We start from the raw sequence: 27,988 nt of genomic DNA, 5'->3' as shown, positions 1-27,988 counted from the left end.
AAAATGCAGGAAACACTATATTTATTAGGTCAATATTTCATTTTAGCAATACAATTACAGAATATCACAATGCTGGTTACAAACATAGTATGGTTTGATGGTTACAAATAATGTCGGGCACTGCAGTCTGTGAGAAGTAGGATACGAAACGTTAGTCTTGACACGACAAGTAGGGTGGTCTTCAAAGTCTAGTAATGATCAAGATACTCTCATATAAATGAATGTGGCACTACAGGTAGAGATTCTGGTTTAGAGGTGGTTTTTGTATAAGTAGTTCGATTTATACAGTTATACAGTTCAAGCAACATCTTTTTTAAAATGCTATTAAATTAAAATCCCCTGTAGTTCAATAAAGTATAAAAATAGTACTGAACCTGGTAATATTCAATAAAATGTAGAGTTCATTCACATCATTAAGTAGTAAAGAAATTGTAAAGTTGTAGTTACCATGGCAACATTGCTTCCCATAAAGGAATATACATAAAAGAAAAAAGTTACACGTATGGTACCTGCGACAATTATTTAGCGATCCAACACTGAACTTGTGCACCACAAACCAAGTTTCTAAATATCTCTATATATTTATATAGTATATATCTTCTTCATCTTAAAATTTACTTTTGAAAAAAAAAATGTGCACTTCAACAAACTCACTAAGGCCACTCATGCTATAGATACCTAGGATTGCAATGAAATATAGTTAAAACGAGACCCTAGAGCACGCACCTTTATATCACCGAAGGGAAACCTGTTTCACTGCCTAAAACATTCCTGAGATTTAGGGACAAAAGCATTACCAGTGCCGCCAATTTTTCATACGTAGTTTAATTTATTTCTAGGTAAAGGAAATTTCTTCCCCGCTTCTCACAGAAATCCTCGCAAGGCCAAGAAACACAACGTGCAACAGGCCAGTCGTGTCAAACATGGAAACACCCACAACGAAGAGTCAGATTTGCAACTAACATTTGGCCAGTCATTTTCTAATCATAAAACATAATGAAAAAAGGGAAATTATGACCTTTAGATAAAATAAGGTTTCTACATAGGCAGCAGAGGGAAGGATAATGGCAACACCTCCCCCATGCTATTTGCTGCTAGCCTGCAAAGTCAAATCCAATCCATATAAATCAAGTAAAGTTTTTGTCAATAGCTTCAATCATGTTTTAGGCACAATGCATTTTCCTTTTTGTACTCTACCAATACGTAGGACTATAAAAAGGAAATCAAGTTAAATGTGCATTTTTTGTACCATGAGAAGCAGCGCAATGGCACCTTTAGCAAATTTCAGACTGCAGCACACTTAAAAGAAAAACTTCATTTTTAAAGTTACAAAAGAACATCGTTGTCCTAATAAGTTAGAATTCAACAACAAAAACCCTTCAAAATTATTTAACAAAAACTGTGTGCAAAAAGAAAAAAAAAAGTCTTAAACAATAGGTATCAATCGAGAATAAAGAGTGCATACGAAGACTAGGATACCAAGGCAGACACTTACTGGTTGTAATTAATACCATGCTATAAAAGTGACCAAACAACTGTTTGGGGCCAAATAGTCACTAGTTGTTTTACTTCAAGTAGCTGAGGGATATATTTATTTTCAAATATCTTTCTGCAACTTCCCCCTTCCCCTTTTGTCAGCTCTTAAAATCTCTGTGTACTTTTCCCCTCCCATAACAAGTCATCCAGAACAGCCCCAGTCCTAAGAACAGTGGAGGAATCCTGACATCACCTTCCTCCCTCTCTTTACAAACTGCAGTGTTCGCATAAAATAGGACATACAAATTACCAATTCAAACAACATTATGCTGAAAATAAAATACTAAGGGTTTAATTTAAACAATAGTTAAAATAATTTTCCTTAAGGTGACACCTGTCCTCACCACCTGCATCCAATTGTTCAGGTGTGATTAAATTACTTACCTTCAAGAAAAACTCAGAAGATGCATATCACTGGATTTCCACTCACAGGTCTCCCCCTTTAACGCCAGCACCAATCAGCACCTGCTCAGCTAGCAGTAGGTGCTTTGTGCGTCTATAAAATGCCAATAATTAATTAACTTTATCTAGTGTTTCATAGTTGGCTACTTGAGTCAGAGGGGGCAGGAGCTCTCCCAGCGTGCAAGGCTAACGCGCGGCCCCCGTCCCCAATACTTACATTCAGATGCGTATGGAAAACCTGCTCTGGGGGTAGGACAGGAGGGGAATTCCCCAGTTCTGCCTCTAAGGGGAGAGAGGGAGGTGCAGGGTTCGCGTTGGCAACTTCTGCACTGCAAAACCGCACGGTGTGGAGAACGTAGGGGATTACACCCTCTGCTCCTTTAGCTCTGCCTGGCGCAGAAGTCATGAAATATTGAAGTGATACTACAAGACCTACTCCAACCACATTGGCATGGAGGGACAAGTCATTTACCTTCCTCTCAAGTCATCCATTGGACTCCTGCTTTCTCAAAAATATCAAACAACAAGCTGTAACAGCAGAGACAGTAACAGTGATTAACGACTAACACCACAACATTTCAAATAGTCTCCAGATGCCAATACAGACATCTTCTGAGAACTCCATTGAGGAAATAAAGAAACAAAAACTAGAAAGCTCAGGTTTATGTTATTACATGGAGAACAAGTACTACATTGCAGCTAGGACAGCATTAGGTGAAGGTTCCAAGCTACAGCATGCAGAGCAGGCAACAGAGCATTTTGTAGGCAGCTGCAAAGTTGTTCCGCAAGCCTCCTGTGCTTTAACAACTTTAGCAATCAGCCACAGCTACCTTTCTCCAGAATTTACGTGCCTTGGCATGACTGGAGTTGCGGAGATGCTACAAGGAGAAGTTCAACCCAAGAGTCAAGTCAGGATTTAATTCAGTTGCATGAAAAGCATGCTAGTAGTCCTACAAGGATCACTGCTCTTGGCCAAGCCACATTCCTTGGCCAAAGTCCATTTTCAGAGAGAATTCTGGGTGACTTTTAGGACCTTAATTCCTTCCAGACAAGCCAATGTGCCAAAGTATAGAACATGCTGGTGAAGTAGCTTTAGCAAAGAAAGAAAAGTACATGCACCCAGCAAGATTTGAGACTAAAGCTACCGATTAAACAAATCGAACTAATGCATTTGGTTATCAGATAGAAGCGTAACACCTCCCTAAGCTGCTCCGTGTTGGAAGCTCTCCGGGTTGCCCTGACTTGAGGGCAAAGCATGAAATACATACACAAACCAGAACTGAAATAACAGCAGTGGCTCACGTAGACCACTTTCACCGCTATCAGCCAAATAATGCTTCTTGTCCCAAACACAAAACCTTGAGATCTTTGAGATTCCTTAATCAAAAGCTAGAAATGGAGACCAAAGACTGGAAACCCTGAGCAAATAAATGGTCTCCAGACAATGTAAGCGTAAATCCATGTACCCTGTTTGAAGCTTTTAAACACTTCTGCAGTACAGAAATTACACAGCTTCTTTAGGACAATTTTAAGCACAACTTCCCTGCTTAAGTTCTGACACTAGTATTACGTACTTCCTTTAATTTTCAATAGTTTTAATAGGACTTAAGAAAAGAATTCATAAGAACTTTATAATTCATCAGTGCCCTGCTGCATGGGCATTCAGGGACAAAAATGTTTTGCCTTGTAGATAACTGAATTTGTTTGTAGTACCTAAAGCAGTCATAAACAAAAATTGCTACAAAGAAATCAGATTTTAAATCCTTGTGTAATTTTAAGTCAGATTTTCATTCAACAGGCATTGAGGATATACTGCGGTCTAAGTCTTAATACCACAGGGGTTTTTTTAGGCAAATAGTTCTTTTCACATCAGTGAAGATATTCAAAATATGCAATCATTAAATCTGCATTCACTAATAACATAACTGCATTTCAAAGGTGGTATTATTCAGCCTTTCCCCCCAAAATATACTTGAAGGCACCAGTATATGAACTATTGGCCTGTAAAATTTCAGTTTTTAAAAGAGCCATTAAGCTTGAAGTCGTGTCTGAAATTTCTATTTCTTCTCTGCACTCCTTGAAGACCAACAAGCAGCTTTCCCTGTCCCAAACTTCATAAACAAATTAAAAACCAGACCCCAAACAAAACATCCAGTCCAAGTCCCGTAGGAACCGTGCTCGCTGAGCCTCAGCTTGGACTGACCTTCCATGGCCAAGTTACAAACCCCTGAAAATAGGGGGGGAAGGGAGAAAACCCAAACCTGACAGAATCCTAACTATAGGAGCACTGTTTGTGCCACTATAAGAAGAACTGAGGTAACGGTAGTGAGTTGTTTCTAGTTTGCTATGTTACACAGACTTTCCAATGAGTATTACCTCAACATTTAAAAAAAAAAAAAACAAAACAACCAAAAACAAAACAAAAAACCCCAAAACAACACCCAAACCAAAAAATCACACAACCAAGCAGCCCCCCCAACAGAAGAAAAATTAAGACAAGCTAGTGAGATAGGCATTATTAAAGGATCTTTACAGCTGACTTCTGCTTTTTAAATTAATATAAAGGAATCAGTTTCTGGTTGTACTATTGTTTAATGTAGAAATGAAGCATCACAAAAAAGACCTGTTGTGCTTTTTGGCATTTTCCGCTGACCCCTGCAAACTGTACAATAAGTTGTGTTCTCCAGAAACATAAAATGGAACTGGATTGTAATACAAAACTATTAACTGGTATAAACAAGTTACGGCCTCAATTATTAGAGTAAGCCCATTCAAAAAGGAAAAAAAGATGGCTGCAGCAAATAGTTAAGCGTTTCTAGTTTGCGCTTGTGGCATCGACATTAATACTTGTATAAGCTTACTAGGTAAAGACATGCCATCGCAACTGCTAAAGAACGTTCACTTCCTAGTTTTGTATCTATTACATGAATATAATTTTGCACTGATCATACATCTAAATGAAATAATTCTACTGTAAAAGTGAATGCAGGGGCAGAAATATTAAATTAAAGCCACTGGTCCAAAAACTGTTTCTAGCAGGCTGGTCCACTTTTGATTTTCCTGGTCCTGTTCAGAAGATTAGCACTCTTGGTTGGTACCACAGAAAACTAAGATTGCTGGTCTACTGGATCTTCTATCACTTACAGATGAACACTGGTCCAGTTCAGGATATTAAAAACAACATACGGTGGTCACTTGCTTAACAACCTATCGTGGTTCACAAAGAGTACGTTGCTCTCCAAAGTGGTTCTGTGCCACTTTTCTTCATAAGGCAGCAGCCAAGGCTAGGGCATTCTCCCTTTTCTTGATATTTACCATTAGCTTTGCTACAATGCATACAGCAGAAAGACCTTTCTCGTATAGCTTCTTATAGTACAGCGTTTATTCTTTCTATAGATCAGAAGAAAGCTCTTGATGAAACCTTCCATTCATAATAAGAATGCAACTCTTTTGAACTCAAACAGTTTTATTTAATGTTTTCTTGCAGACTTTCTGCAAAGTAGCTTCTTTTGAAAGAAGAGAGAAAGAAGGGGTTTTCAGGAATACCAAGTTAAAAATGTGAGCCGAACTAAACATGCCATACACATGCTGATAAGAATTTAACACACATTCATCCGTATGGGCACTCTTCAGTAGACTGGACCAGTGTTTCAATGCAAATTCCAGCCCCCAGAGAACTACATGGTTTAGATTTCACAGTATGACTTTTCCCCCTGTAACCTGGGGGAAAAAACCTTAACTGGTTAATTGACCGAGTTCTTAGCTACTCTGTCCATCAACGTTCTGAGACATCAGAAAAGACTGGACCACTTCTTCAGTGGATTGAGGGCTGGTGCTTACGTCCTCCAGAGCATCTGTAACTGAGAACTGCCGATCCCGCAACCGGTTCCAATTGGCCAAAATATTGTGGTATTCAAAAACTTTCTCGTAATTGCCAATGGAATTGTACAGTTTAATGAGACCTCTGTAATCATATTCAAGTCCACTGTATCCTTCACCAAAAAGCTTCTTTCCTAAAGAAATCCAAAAGAAAACAAAATTTAAGAGGTAATCCACCCATACGTCGCATCTTATTTCTCACGTCTTTTTTACCAACAACACAAACCTTTCTGCTATGGCAGATCATCACGTTTTTGTTATGGTAAATCAAGAACACCAGCAACATGCAAGGTTCCTGGATGATGGTTTGACTTCTATCTACCTTTTCCTTTAAGGGTATGGTAACTTGTCCTCAGGGACTCCACAATCAGATCATTAATTGTACTATAGCTTTACACGCATAAAAATCTACCAGTCGTATAAACAAGGTGGTCATTTCGTGTCCCAATTTCACTCTGAATTCAATTTAAAAAGTGAAGTTGTTTTTCAGTTTTCTCCTTTAAAATCATGAATTTTTCTGTAACGCACTGTACATAACTGTATGAAGTAAGACTGTCTGTCTCAAATTGAGCTACAGCATGGCCCAAAGATACACTTGATTTGGAATTGTAAGTTCACTGCAAATGATAATGGGCAAGAAAAATATTTAATAAGAGCATAGTTAGGCCTACAAGCACAATAGTTCTTCCATTTCCTTCAAAATTTAACTACACTCTGCACTTAAATTCTAGCCACAACTTCAAAAATGTAGTCTAAAGACTAACACCCAAGCTTTTCATTAGTCAGTTTCCAGATGCTTTCAAGAGTCAAAGTTCTGATGGAGCACCGAAAATAACACAATTCCAGAATTCAGTCCCCGGGAGAACATTCAAGAAAAAGCATTATATTTAGATCGAAAACGCATACACAATAAACATCTTGCATTTCGTTAAGTTCTTTACTAAAAACTTCAAGATGCTTTTTAAGAATGTTTCCTTATATTGCAGTATTGCAACTGCTATGAAGTCACGCATTTTAAGAATCACCTACCAATTGCTATGGATCGCAAATAAAGCTTTTCAGCATTTTCATATTGATTCATATCATAGTTATAGAGAGAAGCTAGATGACCCACGGACAGGGCAACTTCATAATCTTCTTGACCTAGAAGCTGCTCCTTAATCTGAATTGCCTTGATGTGCATTTCTTCTGCTTCCTATGAGGATCAAATTCACACAGGTCAGTCAGACACCACTCCCCATGCCATAAAGAGAGGAAGAAAAGGAAGGTTTAAAGAAATGTTACTATGTAGGGGCTAAACAGACTGTAGTACTTTACAAAAGGCAAAAAGTAAGAAAGCCAAAACCAAATCAAGTTCTCCAAATTCTTAGTTAAGTGGATCAGCAAATAGTACCACTTTTTCTGTCGTCAAAATTGCTGTCACCCTGCTTCTGAAGGCATTGTGCATCTTAACAGATTACTTCTGCGCAAAGCTTTGGAGAGATGAATTATGAAATACAAGTTTTCCAACCATAAAACTACCAACTGAAGTTATGAATTGCGGACACTGAAAATCATCATTTGTTGTGACAGATTTGTAGACGTCTTGCAGACGTCTTGATTAACATCAAGATAATCTTACCTTAAACTTCCGCATGGACTGATACAGTCTTCCAAGGTTGCCATAGTGTTTTGCTGTTTGTACATTAAACTCCCCAAAGGCTTTTTTAGCTAACTGGAGTGAGGACAGATGTAAGTCGTGAGCTTCCTGAAGTAACCTCTGCTCAGTTTCCTTGTTGTGACAGTCTATTGCAATCTCCTCCAGGATAAGTGCTGAATATAGGAGAGAAAAAACAACGTTACTGTGTTCCAAACACAAAGAGGTGTTAACTGCAGGTAGCAGAAAGCCACCTACCCAGGGCACCTCGTGAGACATCTAATCAGGCTTTGTGTTTATGACAAACTGTTTTCAAACAGGAAGGACCAGGTATCAAGCTTCCAATGTGTATTTTTATATTCTGTATTTTTACTTTACCCCTGTCCCCACCAAAAAAAAGTCTTCTGGCTAAGTTTTAAATAATTTTTTTTTTTTTTTTTATTTTACAAGTGTGTTGACAGAGAACACTGAGGACTGCAGAGAATATTCTGGAGTGACCTCCATTAGAAAAAGACAACTCAAGTTACATTGCCTCTGCTAGGGAACAGGATAAACATATCTGAATGACCAATTCCAAACTGTCCCAATAATGCAATTAAGGGTACTACCTTTAACTCTCTTTGAAGATGCCAAGAGAAGATGGTCTTCTGGGAGAATGTGAGTTATAATGCCAATAGCACGTTCAGCATGGAATCTGAAAGAGTTTAAATAAAAAATTCAAGACATACATATGTAAGTTCGCAGCTCACTGATAAAATATTAGAAACATTAATGCAATAAACAGATGCATTTAAATTCTAATTGGAAAGTCTGTATCATTTAAGAACATTTTTCTCCATTTACAGTACTAAATTTGCTGCCAGTACCTCAAACAATTGTACTCACAGTGCGTTGTCAAATTTTCCAGAGCTGTACTGGTGAACATATGAAGAGTAAGCCAAGTCTTCATGAGCTGTAGCTACATGTATGTTTTTACCTCCAAATACTGACTGCCGGATATCAAGAGCTGTCTGAAAGAGTTACAAGAACACCATTTCATCAGTTAATAGAGAAAAAAACCCCAAATGAATCTCTCTCATTGTTAAAAAGGGGGGGGAAGAAAAAAAAAAATCTACTGGCTCTGAAATTCTGTAGGCCTATACCTACATACTTGAGGCAGTAAATATATAAAAGCCACTTAAGAGTCAGGGATAAAAAAAGGCAAAACCACGTAGTTGGGGGTGTTTTGGTGTTTTTTAAATAACAAGCATTACAGTAATTAAATCATTATCATCTACCTCTATGAATTAACTGCAAGTGAGTTTCAGTAGAAACATTTGAGAGATTATGAATATCAAGAGAAATTGAAGACAGGCATTTAGCCTTGCTGCATACCTGATAGATTGCAACAGATTGGCATATATTGTCTACGTTAAGCAAGTAAAATCCATAGTCTAGTAGCGTATCAGAATATTTGGGGTGCTTGGCTCCAAAATGCTCCCTGTAGAAACATACTTATATTACAAATCGAGGAAAGTTAAGCATAATTTTAAAAGGGGTTTTTTTGGAACGCTACTTACCGAGCAAGGTATACCGCATGTTTTATCAGCTGTTCAGCCTTCTTAAATTCACGTTTTACAACACAAGCCTAAACAGGTTGAAATGAAGCATGTGAAGAGGTGTATACGCAGTTGCTAACTACTATTTTCAATTTCAAAATATCATCGTGGTTACTAAAGGACTTCTCAGTTATTTAGAGAAAAGGTTCACAGGGAACATTAATAAACTTGTATTTGATTTTGCCATAAATGCCTAAAGGGCTAGTACTGTACCCAGTCTAGACCAAACAGGGGAACAGACCACCTTTTTATGGAATGCTCTCCACTTAATTTTGTTGTGATGTTCATTTGAACAGCTGTAACTCAGTTTCAGAAAGAAAAAACCAAAATCCCCACAGGTCTGAGACTGAGGTGGACCAACTAAACACAAATAACAAGCCGTAAGGCTCATGAAATGGACCTGGTTACCCAAGTATTCTGGAGGTACTACCTGTCCTCATCTGTTCTTGGTAGCAGTTTAGCTACAAAAGAAACGTGAAAGATTTTCAACTCACCTTTGAAGCTTGTCGTAAAACATCCACTACTACTTTTACAGGCAGGCCAACCGTGATCTCCTTCATAGCTTCTATGCACCATTTATAAGCCTGTTGAACAAAGAGTTTCCAACATACTGAAGCTGGAACTTCACTACATTGCAACATTAAGAAAAATATTACTTGGCTCTGGCAACATTAAGAAAAATATTACTTGGCTCTGAAAAACATACTGGACATTTACATTACACAATTTAAAAAATACTGTTTAATTGCTTATGTGTAATAAAACTGGTTCAGTTATGTCTTAAAAGACAGACTAAAAAGTGCTCTTAAGGTTAATACCGGATGTGTAAGTAAGTATTTTATACTAACCTAAGGCATGTATTATCACAATTACTTTTACAGGCAAAAAAAGGTTATTTTATCATCTTTAAGTAATCCTCACGATTCCTATTGTGCAGAACAACTTCCTGGTAAGTGTACTTAGGAGCTAAAGGAAAACTGCAGTTTATACAGCAATTCCACTTAAGGCACAGTTTTTATATAAATAGGTGCAAAGAATTGTTACCTGTGTACTGCTGTTGATTTTTACCTATTAAAATAAGCTTTTTATAATATTTCACTTACAGATGACCAACACATACTACCAATCTATCATGCATCATTTCTTCATGTTGGTCAAAGTACCGTTAAGAGCTTGTAGACTAACTCAGAACAACACATAAGAAATAAAGTTGATAAATCAAGTATTCCTCTCGTACTGCCACACAGGTACCAAAAAAGATCAGGAACTCCAGCTAGAAAGATAACGTGAATAATGAGCCAGTCATGGAACATCCTAGCAGATTTCATAACCAGTTTTCTGAAGGAAAACAAAAACAAAATCCCACTCACCTCATCATAGTGGCTCTTGGCAAAAAGCAGCGCACACAGCTCCCCATAGAGTGCTGCTTTGTTTGCTTGCTGACCATGTTTTGCAAGTTTGTCCATGTAAGACTGAGCGAGTTTGAATGTTTCTTCTCCCAAGTGATATTTACAGTTACCATTTCGAACATGCAGCAACCTTAGGAAGACGTAAAGAGATCTTCTAAACGGCATCTGAATAAACCATTTTGATATACAGCAGTAGCATGGATCTACAATTTGGTATTATACTTACAATAGAACTGGGCTGTCATCCCAACAAAATTGCACTGTCTGAATCCAGTAACACAGAAGAACTATTTACAGAGTATTGTTTCAGTACACCATGCTTTGTCTCTTGCACGGCAAGAATTTTTACTGTTGGAGAGGTCAAATGATTTTACACATTGATGCAGTTTTACATATCCAATGCTTGAACCGCTTTGGTGTGGTGGCTTTGTGTTTTATTTTTCATAAAATCCACTCTTCTCAACACTGATAAAATTCCATTTCCAAACCCCTACAATATACAGTATTAAGTCCCTTCTGCCTCCTTTCCAAAGTATGGTAAACTGAAACAGACACTGAGTAAGTACAGACATAGCTAGTTTTCATGCATCTCTCCACATTTTCCTCAAACCTTAAGTAGCACAGTGCTTCACAAGTGGGCATTTTTTGTTTTGGGGGTTGAGGGATGTGGAGAAGGGGGGTGTCTTCACAACAGATTCAATCACGTCCATTCACCATGATATCCAGCACCGACTTAGCACCACCAGAAAAGACTACTGTGATGACCCAATTCACAGCAACTCTAAAAAAAAAAAACCTCTCCCCCGCCTTGCCCTATCTCCTAACCCGCTGCCTTTCCACCTGAAAGATTAACAGAAGCTTCACGAAACAACAGCCAAATGCGGACAATAAAACACAGCGCTATTGAAACATATGCTTGTTTCTCTAGAGAAGTAACAATTTCAGCTTCTGGCATCTATTTAAAACAAAAGTAAAGAATTTTTTTCATTAGTGTAGGCTGAGGCTTATTTACTTTAAAGAGATACATTAGAAATGTGTGTGTTATCATATTCCAAGCCTAAAGGGCAGAACTGTATTCCCAGCCGTTACAGGCTAAGAAGAGACAGCTGTTCCTTCTCTATGGCAAATGCCTGTCATTTAGCACAAGTGAAATTTTTGTAAACTAACCTCCATTGTCCCTCCTGGAAATCTGTTACTAGACAATGAGTAACAGAGATTGAAAAACATCAGGCAAGCCTTTGAAAATCAGGACAACATAACACAGGAAGAGAAATACACAAAGTGAAGTGAAGCAGAATGTAATGCTGTATTGCAAAAAGGCTAAAACTCTGAAAATGTGAACTAATATATAGGTACAGCATTTGATACCTTTTATGATACATTACAATAGATCTTCCAATAAACTGTTAAGGGAGGAGGAAGGAACAGTGAGGTTTTTGATCAAAGGTTTCTCTTCTCTAAACCTGTTTCCTGTTACCATTTACTCTGAGTGGAGATTTAAGTTACTGTAGCCATGCCTCCTGCAATCGCAAAGTAATACATCTAAGTTTGCCCTGTAAATTCAGCCTGCCTCTAACCTAGCCTCTTCCTATACTTTACTATTGAAATGTATCATGAAACTCAAACACTAACAAGAAAGGAAATAAAATTCAGATTTTCACAAGAAGGGAGTGGCAGGCAAGCACCCAGCAGATGTGTATTAGCCATGCAAAGAGAAGATCAAAAGAAAAGACCTTCAAAAAACCCCTGAAACAAGCTACATAAACAAACACAAGCTCTCCACCACGGCTCAAGAACAGAAAGAAAAAAGCAACAGCCACATTTTTCCTTAAATAAGGTCCAAGAACTAAACATGATGTAGAAATGCATTATGTTCTTGGTCACAGGCAGCAGAAAACTATCTAACACTCAAGCAACAAGAGACAGGAATTTTAAAGAAACTAGAGAGAAAAACTAAGCAATTACAGTTTCCCTAAAGAAGGAAACTATACACCATTCAATTGGGAGCTGCTATGCAACATCAAAAATATGAAGCCCAAATCCCATGTAATGGTATAAGCCAGTAGGGATAGTACTGCAATTTAGATAAGCGCCTGGGAAAGATAATATCCAGTATCTGAATGCCTCAGTGGTAGCGTCTAAAAACAAAGAAATTGACCAAAAAACCCAAGCTAAACCTAACCCAATCCTCTAGGATAAGCGGAGTTTATGTGATCCAGTTTTGAGTAACAAAAAATCCTTCATTAATCCAAAGGAATTTTAGAAGATAAAGCCAAGAGGAAGAAAAAATGCCTTAGGACATTTATGCTAATAGCTATGAACCTCCTTTGATGTCTGCACTAACAGCTTTTGGGGAATAGCCTGCCCCCCCTCCCCCAATAAAATCATTCTCTAAGAGCATACAAACGTAGTAAATGCAATGTTACAGAGCAGCTTAGGAAGTTTAAAAACATCAGTGAAAACCCCAAGAATCAACAAAATGTGAAACAATGAAGTGGGAGAACCACGTATTTGTATTAAGTATTTGTGCCTTATTGTTTAACATATAATAATGAGAGCAAACCAAAAGGAGCACAACACATGCAGGAAAGCACCATATGAGCTTGTAGAAATCTCAAGTCTTCACATTTTCTAAAATTACTCCATATAATTTACTATTGCTAGTACAAAGAAACACCAAATTATGTCTAAATAACACAAAACTTCACATTTTTAAACTGCATTCTATTAATAATGCAATGTATTAATTACAGAGATTAATTACAAAGTAACTCCCAGAGATTAGACTTCGTAGTTTTTAGAATAAGAGCAGCCACTTTTTAAAGAGTGACATATTTGCAAAAGCTGGACTTAAATTTTGTTCTCTTAAAACTCCACCTAACCCCAGCACAAGCACAGGTTAACAACAAGACATTCTACAGTAGGGATTAGATGGTAACAACAAAAAGTTTGTATCTTACTGCCTCGTGACTTCGAAGCCGAGTACAATTACTGCTCTCTCCCACAAGAAGGTGTTTAGATTTTACATACTTAGCACTTCAGAAAGCGTTCCAAATTCTTTCTATTTGATATATTTCCAAATAAACGATGCTCTTATTTGACTGTTTGGGAGATGCCTGAACATACAGCAATGTCTCCTCATTCACACTCTTGCTCAGAAGGACTTAATGTTACATGCAGGCCATCAGCTTTCACAACAAGAACAACGGCTGTCCCTGCCCAAAGAGAATTAACATCTCCACTTCAGAAGAGTTCATTCTAATATAGGATGTTTTTTCTAGCACAAAAGGAAAATCTTCTTTCCACAACTGTGTGGGCTGTACGCTGTTGTCCAACAGAGAGAGTTACCTTTTTTCCCTTTCTTTACCTTCTTTTCTTTTTTTCTATTTGGAGAAGGGGAGGGAGTTTATTTTTAAGGCAACTTCTCCAGCTTGCCAAACAGCCCGATACAACTAGGAAACTTTTTTAAGATTAATTAGAAGGCAAAGGACCAAGTACTAACAGTGGTACGATATCCATCATTCCCCAGTTCTAGGAAGGTGTGTATGTGTGCCCAGTCTTCTCCTGGCATCATCTTATTTCTGGAATGAAAGCCAGTCATAGCTGGCAGGGCAGAACAAGGCAGAGCAGCAACCGTTGCCATGGCCCTCTGGTTGGCACATAAAATAAGCAGCTACTGGCAAAGCCTATTCACTCTTCATATTTGTCCAACCATAAACAACATGCAGGGCTTTTTTTGGAGCAGTTTTCCAAAACAAGTTTTGCCCTATATTCAGATAAATACAGTACATACTTTGTTGTTCATTACAGCAGCTAAAAAAATAAAAAAAATCCTATTTTAACTATGCTCACTAGCACACAGGTATTCAAGCGCATACCTTGTAGCACACAGAAGGGGTCAGTCATGGTGTTACCAATGAAAACAACCTGGCTACTTGCTGCAGACTGCATCAGTATAGCAGACATCTAGATACACAGACGTTAAGAGCAGAGCAACTAAAAACTAAAAGTGATAATCTTGGAAGCCTCTGTCAATGGAATTTGAATCTCAACAGACCCCACTACAGGCCTTGAGAAACAAGGCAGGTACAAAACCCAAATGCCTCCTAAAAGCAAAAATACTTTTCCAAATGTGTAAGCTGTGGCTGAAGGTGTCCCCAAGAACTGGACGTATAGATATTTACCTAATCACATAGTTAGGCAGCTCAGCATGGAGCAAGAGAACTCATTGGATCTGGAACCAGGAAAGGTATGTTTTCCTTTTATTTCTGCTCAACTACATTTAATGATATGTGTTTGGATTTGGCAAATTCTTCTTGTTGTAAAGATAATTTCAGCAAACACCAACACATAACATTCCTTCACATGCAAAAAACTTTGAAAAGAAACCAAGGTGCTGGACCACTCTTACTGTCCAGCACCAATGATGTATTATGCAGAATGGCGAAATGGTGTTTCTTTTTCCATTGAACTGTGCTGCCAGTTTACAAGTTGAAAACCCAGGGATTAGTGTAAAACAAGCACCTTCTCATATTCAGCTCTAGCCAGGAAAGTATTCTGGTGCAGCAGAATACTGAAGGGAGGATCTGAAGCTTGATGGCTCCAAGGCAGTTGGTAACATATTAATGTGTATTTCACAGTAAGACATACAGGAATTAAAGGTGAGCTCACCTTACACAACATTCTACGGCACGAAACCAGTGAAGGATTTCATCATGAAGGGTGCATAACTGAAGGCAGGAAAGAAATACCTTCTCAGCATCACTGTACCAGCCTGCATCTGATAGGAATCCCCCTGGGGGGGGGGGGGGGGGGGGAAAAAAAAAAAAAAAAAATCAAGAACAAACAGAAATTTGAACAGCAAAACATGTTTTTAAGAGAAAAAGGGTTCGCTCAAGTCTTTTAAGACGACTACTTATTTCATAGAACTGCATACTACATATGGGAATCCTGTCAAGGTTAAACCCTCCAGTCCCAAATTGAGAAGGATGAAATATAAGAGTAGAAGAATTTTCCTTCAGTTGAGGATGACTTTTTGGTATTACATAGTTTTCCTACAGTTTTCTGTCAAGAAATACTTACCAATACTAGAATTATGCACGGTCTTAATGTTAAGCATCAGATCTGCAAACAAATTTTAAATCTAAACCATTTGAAATAGCAAAGATAAGCCTATATATTCTTAGATACTAAAATCCAGTACCTTAAGACACCAAGTAGTTTTCTAAAAACTGCATTCCAAAACCACACATGTCATTTAAAAAGAAATCACAGGCATTAACATGAAAAAAAATTAGCATTAGGTTAACTGAAGCTTGCATGAAAGAAAGTATCAACTTTTAACAGCCTATCATCACCAGTTACCTAAAACAAAACCAATCTGGATTGCTTTTTCTTTTACAGCAGAATCCGATTCTGCTATGTAGGAGCACCGTCTACTGAAAGAATAGGCCAGTACAGAAGCAACTTTTACTCCATGGTCCATCAAAGCCTGAAAACAGTGATGAAGCAGATGTCTGAAACAAAAGAAAACAGAATTTGATTACACATGAAGTTTTTAAAACACTGCAGTCAGTTGGCTCTTGAGTGCCATGAATTCAAATGTGTAGTGATTCAGAGAAATAACTCCAACCCTCTCTCAAACCAAAACCAGATGAATACAAGCATAATTGTCAATCTCAAGGCTAATGGATTACAGTTGTTGGACTATCCAACAAATAAAGTGAGCGTACACAAAATTCTTTACAAAGGACACCCTCCACTGTAACCAAAACACAAGCTACCCACACAGCATTAAAACTGAAAAACAACATTTTCAGCTAAAACTTAGAGGGGGGGAAGCCTCAAATCCACCCTCACCCCACAACTCCCACAGAAATTTTAGATAAATGAGCAGTGACGAACCCATTAACATCACACACACGCAAACAATGGGAGGGAGGTATGTCTAAAGACTCAAAGTTTATTCCCGTTACAAAGAATCTGATCTAAAAAAGTCAAGTTTTGAGCATAACACCACAAACTGGAATATTTAATGACAGGAACACTCTTTAAACTGGGGCGATCCCATCAGCTTGATTACCCTGCACTTAGGATTTGCTACAACAGCAAGAAACAGGGACTTTGACTGCCATTGCTCAGGGACTAGCTGGGCATTGATCAGTTGCTGGTGAGCAACCGGGGTGTTTTGCATCACTTGGTTTTTTTGTTTGTGCTTCCCCCCCCCCGGCCCCTCTCTCTCTTGTTTTCTTTTTCTTTTTTTTTTTTTTAATATAAATTATTAAAATTGTCTTTATCTCAACCCATGAGTTTTCACACTTTTGCCCTTCCAATTCTCTCCCCCATCCAACCAGAGGAGGGATGTGAGTGAGCTTTTTTTTTTTTTTTTTTTTTTTTTTTGAGATAGAGAAAGAGACATTGTAACTTAAAAGTTCATCTGTAAATCTGAAGAAATGTTCTTATGGTTAATAGATAAGCTAGTAAGACCAAGAAAATTAGAGACATCTTCCAAATTCAAAACCTAGATCAAGACGTAAGAGCTGAAATGAGTATTATCAATATATTAAGATATTTACCTTTTATCTAAAGCTCGTAGCACCTTTGCAAAAACTTCTAGTTCACAAAATTCACTACCCAGCTGGCATAAGCGGCCCTGTTGGTAAAGCTGAAAGAAAAATATAAATTAATTTTAAAATTTAAGACTGAGTTCTTCTGGGAAATTTAGCTTGATAGTAAAGATGACTTACGATGAAATCTAGACTTCAAAGTATTGAAATACAGCAGACTAAGAAGTAATAGCTCCACTATCTCCGTGCAGGAGCACAACTTTGGTGTTTAAAAACTGAGCACACAAGCTAGAAGAGCTCCACAGATGGTTTCAGGTTGTTTTTATCTATGAAAGTATTTTCAAGTATCTACTATGTCCATCTGCATCATAAAACACTGCAACACCCAAGCTAAAAAGCCAAGACAAAGCCAAAAAACTCCTGAAGTTAGCAAGAAAATAGAATTAATAGCTTCGATACCAAATGCTTTGAAAACATTTTTTAAATGACACAGAATCTAGCATACAGCAGTGCAAATAGATTTTCTATTACATATAAATAAATAAATAACCCCCAAACCCACAAGCTCTGCAAGGGGTGACTCACCAATACCCAGAGCTAAAGACAGGCAGAAGCTCTGACCCCATTAATACCTGAGCTTCCACAAGTAATACCTGTGTGAGTAAATGGGAAAACTCGAGTGAATCTGCTCATGCGTTTATTAAAAGCAATGGCTATTTTTATACGCAAACTTATTTGTGTCTGCAGATAAGCAAATACATCAGTTGCCTTGTTCATAAAAAACAAACCATGGAGACAGTTCTTTATGCAATGCATAGTTAGGTTGCAGAACTATCTGCCACATTATGCTATAAATACTAAGAATTTACATAGGTACAAAAGCGACTGTACAAATATATATCAGAAAAATCCATTGCAGGCTATTAATTCCTGGTATCTCGAAGCCCCTGAGCCACAAATGACTGAAAGGAGGATATGTAACCTAAGGAAGCACCACTATACACTTGCCATAGTCATATGTACCATCACCAGCCTCTGCTAGGGGCACAGTACTGCATCGCGCAGGACTGTTGCAGTACAACTGTTTGTCATTTTAGGTGTTCTAGAAAAAAGACACACACCCCACACTTTTTTTATTTACAAAAAAAAGAAGAAATCTTTCTGTGAGGCAGTAAATCCATGGGGAAAAAGGGAGAAGCCAGTAGCTCATGTCTTGCAGGCACTTCTCTCTAGAAGCTACATCTTTCAACACAGGCCATTCAAGATCCATCTCTGTTCTTTTGTGGCATCTGTGCTATGCGATGCAGGGATCAGAAAACTACGGTTTACTAGTAGGCACAAACCAGATTAGACATTCGAGTTTCATGCCATCGTGAGCACACAAGTAAAGCACTGCTACATCGCACTCTTAACACTTATTCAGAAACCCCTATTTTCTAGTAAAGATATTAAAACATACACTGTCCAAGATGGGCACATTCATACCTACAGCAAGGCCCTCTGTGCTGTCTAAGCAGGTTTTACAGCTACGAGGAACTTTGACATGAGGAGTGCAGCTACCCTCATTATGTAAGCAAAAGTAAGGCCAAGAAAACACATTATGTAGAGATGCTCAATTACAAATGTAGATTTAATGAAAATGTTAATATTCCTCTCAGTTTTAATAACTTCTTAAAAAACATTTATTGATAAGCATCTTGTGTCTAGTTTACCTTTTTCTCCACAAACACTGGAAGCAGATGAATTAGTATTCAAAACAAAGCATGCAAGAACATCTCCTCCAGTCGGGAATTTAGTTTTAGTCAACTCTTCTTACAAAAGCACATGACACCGATTCTACAGCACAGCAAGTTTGTTATTTTAACAACAGAACCTACAAAAAACAACTTCAAAAATACTTTGACCTAATAATGTCAATTGCCAGAAATGAATGTTTTCCTTTTAGTCATCTATTTTGCTGGGGGGGGGTGGCGGGTGGGGGAAGGAACTCTTTTAAAAAACAGTGCAAGTTTGCATGCAAAAGTTACTCCTCAGAAAAAACAGTGCTGTGTCCCTGTACTTCAAAGGGATTGCAGTTTCTTCTGAGGCTATATTCTCTCCGGCAGCAAAAGAACATCTAGCCTGGTGTATTTAAAAACTACTGTCATGGTTAAGTGTTCTCATTTTCTTCAACACAGCTGTCTAATGGTAACTGTTCTATAAAACCTAAAACATATTTTCCGCAAACAAAAAAAAGGATGATTAAATCTTGCCTAGTATTCCATGCCTAAAACTGAAAGTGGACATCTTATCAATAACTGATGATATAATTTCTGGAAGAAACTAAGACATATACCCAAACTATTTTACCAGGATTTAAGACAATCAAAAGTACTATCACATGTTCAACATTAGGCTTTCAACCAAGTACATTATCATTTCCTCTTATCACCTTGCAGTGCTAACTAAAAATCGCAGAGATTATTCTGATACTAGTTTACCAAATACTAATCACAGTATGACTTCTTAAAATTAATATATTTATGAGGTTACATAAACACAGCTTGTAATGTGCCCACTGTTACATGTGATTCTTGAATTGCTAACAAATAAATGCCCTGGTTGGGTGGGAGGGAGCAGGGAGGTCCCAAACTACACCTTCAATTTTGATACATCAGTTACTTCAGGCACATGTAAAATTTGGCTTATGGCCCAAAGGTCCAAGCCTGCTATCTGCACATCTCTTACCCCAATTCAAAGGCTAACACTTGTACCATTCTGGCATGTAAAAAAACCCAACCTATTTTTCACTGGTATAACCAGAAATACAGTATCCTTGGGACATTTACCACACTATTCGCCCCTTCCCTCAACATACTGGCAAACATTTTTAAGGAAAGAACTCAGCTTGAAGTCTCTTGAAACTGTTGTAGCTGTTACAGCAATATTTTCAAACGAAATTTGACATGGAAATAGTGAGTATACGTCAAACTGTGAAGCAATTCCAGAAGATTTAGTAACACTCATTTGTCCATTGAGAAGCAGTTGCAAGCACTGAAGAAATGGTTCTCTTGTTAAAGCTCCAGAGAGACAAAATTCCTGACCACAAGCCTTGCTACATAACACGAAAAACAAAACAAAATAGTGATTCAAGAAAAACATGCCCTGACAAGAATGGCAGAGGTTTGGACTTCTGAAGAACTATTCTTTTCTTAAGAAAGAAATGTCTTTTAGACACAAACTTAACCTATTTGGAACTTAACAGAGATTTATTCTTCTTTAACTACAGGAAAATGAATAAAAGCCTACAATATGACTTCCAACTTCATCAGCTTACACCGACACATTAATTCTGGCACTGAAGACAGAAACCAAGGTATAAGTTTAATATATAGGCGTATAATTACACACATGCACAATCAAACTGTTTTGCATAGCTGTGTGAAACCACCATGGTCCTCCTTCAGGATCTAAGGCTTAATATTTAACTCATAGTACAACCACCTAAACATTCAAAAGCTGCTTATAGTGGTGTCCCCAATTAAACATATTAATAACATTAACTTGTAACTTATCTATTATTATATCATCATGCACATGTAATTCTATTAAAGTTCTTGTCAGATTTCTCTCTCTGGATAGATTAAGCTGAGCTCTAACTGCTTCCTAGCAAAACCCCTGAAAATAAAGACAAAGATAAGTTAAACTGCTAGCAAAAGCAAAACTGTAACACAAGAGAAAAAGCCATACAATATTTATTTCACCAGCATTCTGGGCTGTTTCACTGTGTACAAGCACAAGAAAAAAGACTTTTTCTAAACCTAATGAAAAAATAATAAAAATAACAAATAATTTTTTTAAGCAGCTGGAGATTAATTCTAACCAGTAATAAAAGGACCCTCTAGAAGAGGAACTGTAGCATATGCAATTTGAAAAATATGCTCCTATTGCTCCAGTTTGGGAGAGGACTGAAAAATTAATATGGATATTTCAGTAACCATTAAAGATACAAGATTTCCAAGGAGCTCCCCAGCATGTTTAGTAATGTCTGATAATGCAAGGTGGAATATCATACCAAATTTGGGAAGGACTGTATGCTTGATCAACAAACATCAGTATTTGGGAAAAAAAGTTCGGCTGTAACCACAATCTTCCTTCTCTACTTAATGAGGAAGGAAAAAGTTTCCTGAGAGTCAACAGTGCACTCAATCAATCTGTAGACAAATGACTCACTATAGATGGGGTAGAGGTGTGGGACGATAGCCTTAGAAAATAATCCGTTAAAAATTCAGGTACATTGGATTCTTTTAAATGGATTTCAAAACCATCTACAAAGCCTCTGGACAAGCGCTAGTTCTACTGGATACTGTTTAGGGCATTAAAAAAAGAAAACTGTACAGCTCTTCTTTGAAAACATACTGCCAATCACTAGGCTGATCTTCACGAACCTCAATCAAACAAATAATCAAGAAAAAAAAAAAAAAAAAAACAACATCATTGAATAAGCCTAACTTCAGAGACAGCTTTTGTAGCCTACTGCTTTCACACACAGCACACTTCTTCACATCTTCCTACTCACTCTGCTTTCTGCACCGTATCAGCAAAGTTTTTCATTTCACATCTACACAGAGTCCAGCACAAGGGATAGAAGTCTCAGCCTTACAGTCAGACACACATACGATTCTCTGAAGCAGTAAGTGGGTAAACCGAGTTTGCTTTGAAGTTAAATCAGTACAAAGGAAATGAAGTAGAAATAGGAATTATGGTTTCAGCCAGACCTGAACACCTCTGTTCATGATGTGACCCTCATTATCTGAATTATGATGAGTTCTAGTCTCTAAGACTCAACAAGGAGACTGAAAAAAAATGGGGAAGCTAGAGCATATCAGGATTAGAAAACATGCCCCATAGTTAGAAGTTAAAAAAACCCAAACAACTGAGTAATACGAGTTAGAAGAATGGTAAGCAACGGCAAGAAGTTTCAAACCAGTAAAGACATAACAAGGAAAGATGGTTCAGTTCTAATGTAAATTTAGACTATAGAAATAAGGCATGTGTTAAAATAAAGATTAGTAATAATAATTGGAAAAAACCCCATGAAGTGAAGATTCTCCTTCACCACAAGGCTTTAATTTAAAAAGGTGATACAAGGAAAGGTAATACAAGGATACTATTTAATTCAAGCAGTATTCAAGAAGGTCCTACTGCACACGCTACTCTGGAAGTCTAACTAGATGATCAGAATGGTAGTGCATGTGTGTGTGCACACATGCAGAAATCATGATCGCTTCCCACATATACATTTAATTTCGGACCCCCCAAAATACATCAGCATGAATGTAATTAAGTCTTTGTGAAGTCACACTGATCTGTCACAGCAGAAGCCCTACAAAATACGACCCATTCACTCTGGGATTTTCTGCCTCCCTCATATACTGCTTGCTTATAGCCTTGTTTGTACTCCTCTGGTCAGAAAACCTCAAAACTAAAGCAGCACTTCATTTCATGGGTAGTTTATCCTCTTCACTCTCGTCAAATACCCAGGAGACTAAATCCTTGGGACTATGCTTATAACCATTCTTCATCGGTAAAAACAATCTCTACTACAATACAGACAATGGACGTTCTATTGCTTGTTGTGAACAGTCAGCAAATTCCTGTTTATTCATTTTGTTTGGTTCAAAGAATACCTAGATGCGATACAAGAGCTTTTATTAGCCATGCTTTTTCTTTTTTGGATTAGCAGAATACAGTGAGGAGACATGATACTGCGGCTACGCTCATTATTATAGAAGTTGGAGCTATCAGGGTCTAGACTCAAAATCTGGTATTTTGATTCACATCAAGGTAGGAGCACTTCAGAAGTTTTATCTACCACTTCAAAGAGAAAGCATGATTACAACCTTTTGGATTTTGCCTAAAAAATTGAATGCAAAACAAGTTAGCATAGTGCAATTACTAAAGGTTACAGGTCTGCACTAACTAAAATAATCTCATCTCCAATTATTCTTGTGGTCAATGATCTCGCCAGAAAACATTCAAAGAACACTGGACCCAAATGATTTTCAAGAAAAAAAATCAATGTAAAAAAGAAAAACACACAATCCAGAAAAGACAATCCAAAAGGAAAATAAACATTGGGTGAAACTCCTCGTTAGCCAACGCAAACCCAAGATCAGCCTGCTAGTGCATAACTGCAACAAATACCTGCGATAGAGAACACTAAAACTAATGAAGCAGTTATCTCTTCAAATGCACCATGAGAACCAAAGAACTGAGATAATTACACAGAATATAAAGCTGAAGCACGGGGGAAAGAACTGAATTCTGTGTAAGACAGTAACTGAACAGTCATCAGACTAGATAGAAATAAGATATTGAACTGTCAACAGAAACTAGATTCATGACATGAACTCCCTCCCTCAAAACACTATGCTCTCCCCAGCAAACCGCAAAATACAATAATTTGATTTTCCTTTTTTTTTTTTTTTTTTTTTTTTGAGCACTTACAGTTTATTCCAGTTGTCACCTACACAATTTTGGCATTTGCAAATGCTGCCTACCTGCCAGGCACGTCCTACTTTAACTGAGATCTAGTGTATTTCTTACTTTGGATTCTAAAAGCTAGCCTCCCTCTCCCTCTTCCCCCCCAAAAAAACAGGAAAGAGAACCCAACTAGTTTTACCAGGAGACAACACAACCAGACTATACATAAACCCGGCCGAGACACAAAGGAAATAAAATATGGTAAGTTTGCACATTTTTTTTTTTTTCCCCAGATGCAGGTGTTACTTCTAACAATACTAGTTATTAAGCTCTTCAAAATACAGCTGTGATTAATAAGACATTTAAATGTTTTTTAACACAAATGTAGACTTGAAAATTTCCAGGATATCCTTACAAGCATTCTGCTCTGCCTCTATTATTTTTCAAATGGTTGCAAGGAAAAGTCAAATGCTGCTTGAAAAAAATCCAGGAACACCCTGCTGGACCAGTACAGGTTTGTTTCACGGCAATCATGATTATTTGACATTGCCATTTTTTAAGCTTTAGTCAGTGTTTAAGAATGCTACGGAAAGATAAATATGCTTAGTATTAGGAACCTGCCTGCTTCTGTCATCTTGCAGCAGAACATATTTCTTACTGAGTCCACAACAAAGAACATTCTGCAACTATCCCAGGTTTGATTCCTCATTGTTAAATGCAAATGCACAGGTTTATAAGGCATGTCCTAGAAGTTAACAGTTCTGGAATATGTAGAATTAAAAGTAATTGGATTTGTTAAGGAATGGGAAATAAAGGCAATATATTACGACAATAGAGCCAAGCACTGGATTAGAGGGTACCCTGGGGGAAAAAAAACAAAGACCAAGACACTCTGCTAGCACTTTCCTCCTTTTTAAATAATAGCACATTGACTATCTCTGCTGTTATAATAGTACCATATCCTACCTATGTCTTCTTAATCAACGTGAAGGGGTTGGCAAACTGTGCAAGATTGGCAAATGTTAAGTTCAAGTGTTCATAACAAAGAATATGATTAAAAAAGTCTTGCACAGCCGCAGCCAATTAACATCTGTGTAGCAAAATAAAATCTGACTGATATTACCCTTTATTTTTTGCAAAATCAGTGGCACTTTCTCCAGTATCACAAACCATGATTAATACCTCGATAACAAACCATTACCTACAAGTTAGATGTGAAAGACTGGAAATATTTTTATTCCTTTTAATAATCACAGTAAGAAAGTGATTCTCTATCTTTTTCAAGGTCTAAATGAAAGTATATTCGTGCAAATCCTCAATTACACACTTTTCCTCAGCTGTCTGGAAAGAATAAGTACTATTCCATATGATACTAACAACTAACTGACACCCCCGCAACACAGCACCAACAACCACCACCATGTAGTCAGAACAAAGATTTAAAAGTCGTCTAGTTTGCCTTACTTTAAAGACTGTTAGTGACTTTGGAAATTCTACTTCTGCTTTCAAGAACTTCATCGTCAGGATGTATTGACCATAGCTCACCAACCCAAAATGGTATTTAATATCCACGTGACTGAAAATAACTGTATCCAGAACCAAAACAGCAAACCAAGCACCATACACAAGATGGGAGGACTGTCCAAAGCTGTGATGCTGTCCTCATTTTAACTTAATTCAGCTATGTCATTTGTATTGCTGTAGCCATCCAAATACAGAAATCAAGAACCACTTACTAAGTGCTGTATAGGTGCATAGAAAAACACAAATGCTGTTCCAAAAGGTTTATAGTCTGGGCTAGGCTTCAGGGCACTCACTGCAGGCAGACATCTCTGCATATAGAACACCATTTAGTAAGGGCTGAGGATTTCCTCTCAGCATCACATCCAAGGTTTAGGTACATTTATGCATACGCTAATTTGAATGTGACTAATGAAGAGGATAGGTTCTCCTACACAGAAAAAAATGTAACAAAAACCCCAAAGAGTGAAGACATGGAAGACTAGCCTACCATTGGCAGCAATGGCAAAACACTCACTGCACTGTGTAGCCTAGTTTTTTTTATCCTGTATGTGGACATTTCATAGATGTGTATTCATAAGAGGAATATAGGTGCACCTTACACATTTCAGATTATCAAAGATTATCTTGTTGTAAAGTACAGAAATAACAGGAAAATCAATGCAAATTACTGTCATTAACAAAAGGTACACTGGCTAGCAATCAGTACAACAGAAACATTGAGGACAGGTACACAGCACATTTATTATCATCTGCCCAACAAGATGACATACCAGTGCATACAAGCACGACAAACAGATTAAAAAGTCTCTTTAGAAGTCAGATATACTGCTGGTTCTTTTCTTATTATGGAACAACTCCATATGAATCTGATTCAATGCAACCACTGAAGAGTGCTAATAAAAGGATAAGAAGTCAATGATCTATTAAGCTCACCTACAGATGAGTTTTTAAACAATCTGGGAATAACATATACTTGGGTATCTCCAGCCTTAGAAGGAGGTTTTGTTTTTATGCTTTTAAAAGCCACAGAGTACCATCTCTTCATCTGAATGAACATCAGGACAGGCAATGCCAAGAAGTCTATTTGTCAACGGTCATAACTACTAACAGTTAAAAATAAACCCCCAAATATTCTCCAACATCATTAGTTCCATATCTTTAGTCTTTATCTGATGATTGCCATATGTCAACCACATCATTATCTGTGAGCTTGCTCATATATGGTAGAATGGGGTTTCCACATTTCTCAACACATAAGGCAGACAAGTAACAGTTGGTATACAGAAAATGTACATGCCTGTTTCAATGCTGTAGAAACAATCTCCCTATCTCTGGTGAAGATTAGCCTTCCTTATAAATACTATTACTCTCTATATATGTGATGGGCCACTACCCCGAGTTCATAAAGATTTGTCTGAAGAATTACTTCATTTAGCACATCCTAGATTTTTAAGAAATTTACTGCCAGAGGAAAGAAGTGTTATCCCCCATCTTAGGTTTGGGGGTTTTTTTAGATATTGTTTCTCTCCTGATGAATGCTCATTTCCAGCCGTTCCTGTACAGGGATGAAATGCCTATTTAGTGGACAATAGAAATTAATGGACCATCTCAGTGTACCTTTTACTCTTAACTCTGGATATTTTAGAGGCAGCTGAATAAGAAACAGCCCTTTCCTGAAAGAATGATTTAAGGCTAATAAACTACATCATTAAATGAGTCTCAATTCTTTTTATCTGCTTCCTACCAGATCATTAAAGAAGGTACAAGAGCATGGCAAACTCTCCTCCTTCTACCACTGACATCACCTTCTCCAATATATTAAAAAAAAAAAAAAAAAAAAGGGAAAGGGAAAAAAATATATTCCAACACAGGCAGCTCGGTCTCATCCTACCCTTACCCGCTCCCCGGCTCCAAAGGCGAGGAGGCATCTCCCCCCACCCGCGGGCCCTCACCCCACGGCCCCCAAGGACAGGCCCCTTCTCCCCGTCCTCCGCAACGGGGCTCCCCCCCGCCTCCCTCCCCCGACACCCGAGCGTTTCATGGAGACCAGGCACCCACGAGTGGACGGGGGAGAAGCCGCAGGCCCCCGGCCCGGCCCAAGCCTCTCCGCGGAGCCTCCTTTCCTTCAGCCGCAGCCCAGGCGGCCCCACACAGGCCCTCACACCCCCAGCCCGCCCTTCGGGCCCTACTCCGCACCGGCAGCCAAGCGGCTCCGGTGGAGGAAAGGGGGGGACGAGGCCCTGCACCCCCTCCACCTCCGAGCCCCCCGGGGTGAGGCCCGGGGTAGGCCGGGAACGGACCTGCCCTCCCTCCTCCTCCCCCGGCCCGCTTCTCCTTCCATCTCCCCCAAGGCCCGGGCCGGGCCCGGCCTCGCTCGGTCCCCCGCCGCCTCCCCCGTACCTTGTAGTACACGTCGAACTGGATGTTCTCAGGCAACGAGCGGATATCCCGGCGCCGGGCCCGCCCGTAACTATCCACCACGGCCGAGATCGCCGTGTTATAGAGCGTCTCGGGCACCCACTCCAGCTCCACCGCCGCCATCTTGGGTGTGCGGAGCCGCCTTCCCCCCCCCCCCCCCCCCCCCGCCTGCTTGCCCGGCCCGCTCCACCTCCAGCGCCTCACGCCCCGGGGCTCCCGCCGCCCTGCCCGGGGAGGGAGAAGCGGCTGGAACGCCGAGGCTGTGGGGATGACAGGGGAGAGATAGGAGGGAAGGGGGAGGGAAACAGCCTCCTGCGCGAAGGCTCGAGGGAACGAACGTGGGGCGGAGGGGAGAGCTGTGGGGATACAGAGTTATATCGAGGGGGGTTGAGAGGAAATATGGGGAAGGAGGGTGTGGGGGGCGAGGGGAGTTCCTGCTGGCAGTGATGGGGAGGGAGAAGCGAGGTGCTGTGGCAGGGGAGGGCTGTGACTTTTGGCGGGATCGCAGCCCAGCCTTCAGGTGACCGCCATGGTCAGGTACGGTACCTTCCACAC

The 27,988-nt window shown here is 38.8% G+C and overlaps 1 protein-coding gene across 1 annotated transcript; it reads right to left on the bottom strand.

Annotated features, from left to right (window-relative positions):
- Positions 1-4: 4 nt before the first annotated feature.
- Positions 5-27,592, bottom strand: APPBP2 (amyloid beta precursor protein binding protein 2). Its single transcript, XM_030028182.2, has 13 exons — positions 27,416-27,592; positions 17,036-17,124; positions 15,825-15,976; positions 15,132-15,255; positions 10,422-10,590; positions 9,546-9,635; positions 9,013-9,080; positions 8,828-8,933; positions 8,339-8,463; positions 8,062-8,147; positions 7,439-7,629; positions 6,847-7,012; positions 5-5,951 (listed from the first exon to the last, which is right to left on the bottom strand). The coding sequence occupies exons 1-13, from the start codon at positions 27,554-27,556 to the stop codon at positions 5,698-5,700; spliced, it is 1,761 nt and encodes a 586-aa protein (XP_029884042.1). The 5' UTR covers positions 27,557-27,592; the 3' UTR covers positions 5-5,697.
- Between the last annotated feature and the right edge of the window lie 396 nt (positions 27,593-27,988).

The sequence above is a fragment of the Aquila chrysaetos genome, chromosome 10, assembly GCF_900496995.4.
Source record: "Aquila chrysaetos chrysaetos chromosome 10, bAquChr1.4, whole genome shotgun sequence".
Taxonomy (NCBI): Eukaryota; Metazoa; Chordata; class Aves; order Accipitriformes; family Accipitridae; genus Aquila; species Aquila chrysaetos.
The sequence above is the reverse complement of the archived record's forward strand: the minus strand, read 5'-3'. Positions and strand labels throughout refer to the sequence as shown.

Coding starts and splice junctions, on each gene's coding strand:
- APPBP2 (XM_030028182.2), bottom strand. CDS start 27,556: ATGGCGGCGGTGGAGCTGGAGTGGGTGCCCGAGACGCTCTATAACACG. Junction 15,256..15,824: donor CCAGATTGGTTTTGTTTTAG/GTAACTGGTGAT, acceptor CCCCCCCCCCAG/GGGGATTCCTATCAGATGCA. Junction 9,636..10,421: donor CCAAGAGCCACTATGATGAG/GTGAGTGGGATT, acceptor TTTGTTCAACAG/GCTTATAAATGGTGCATAGA.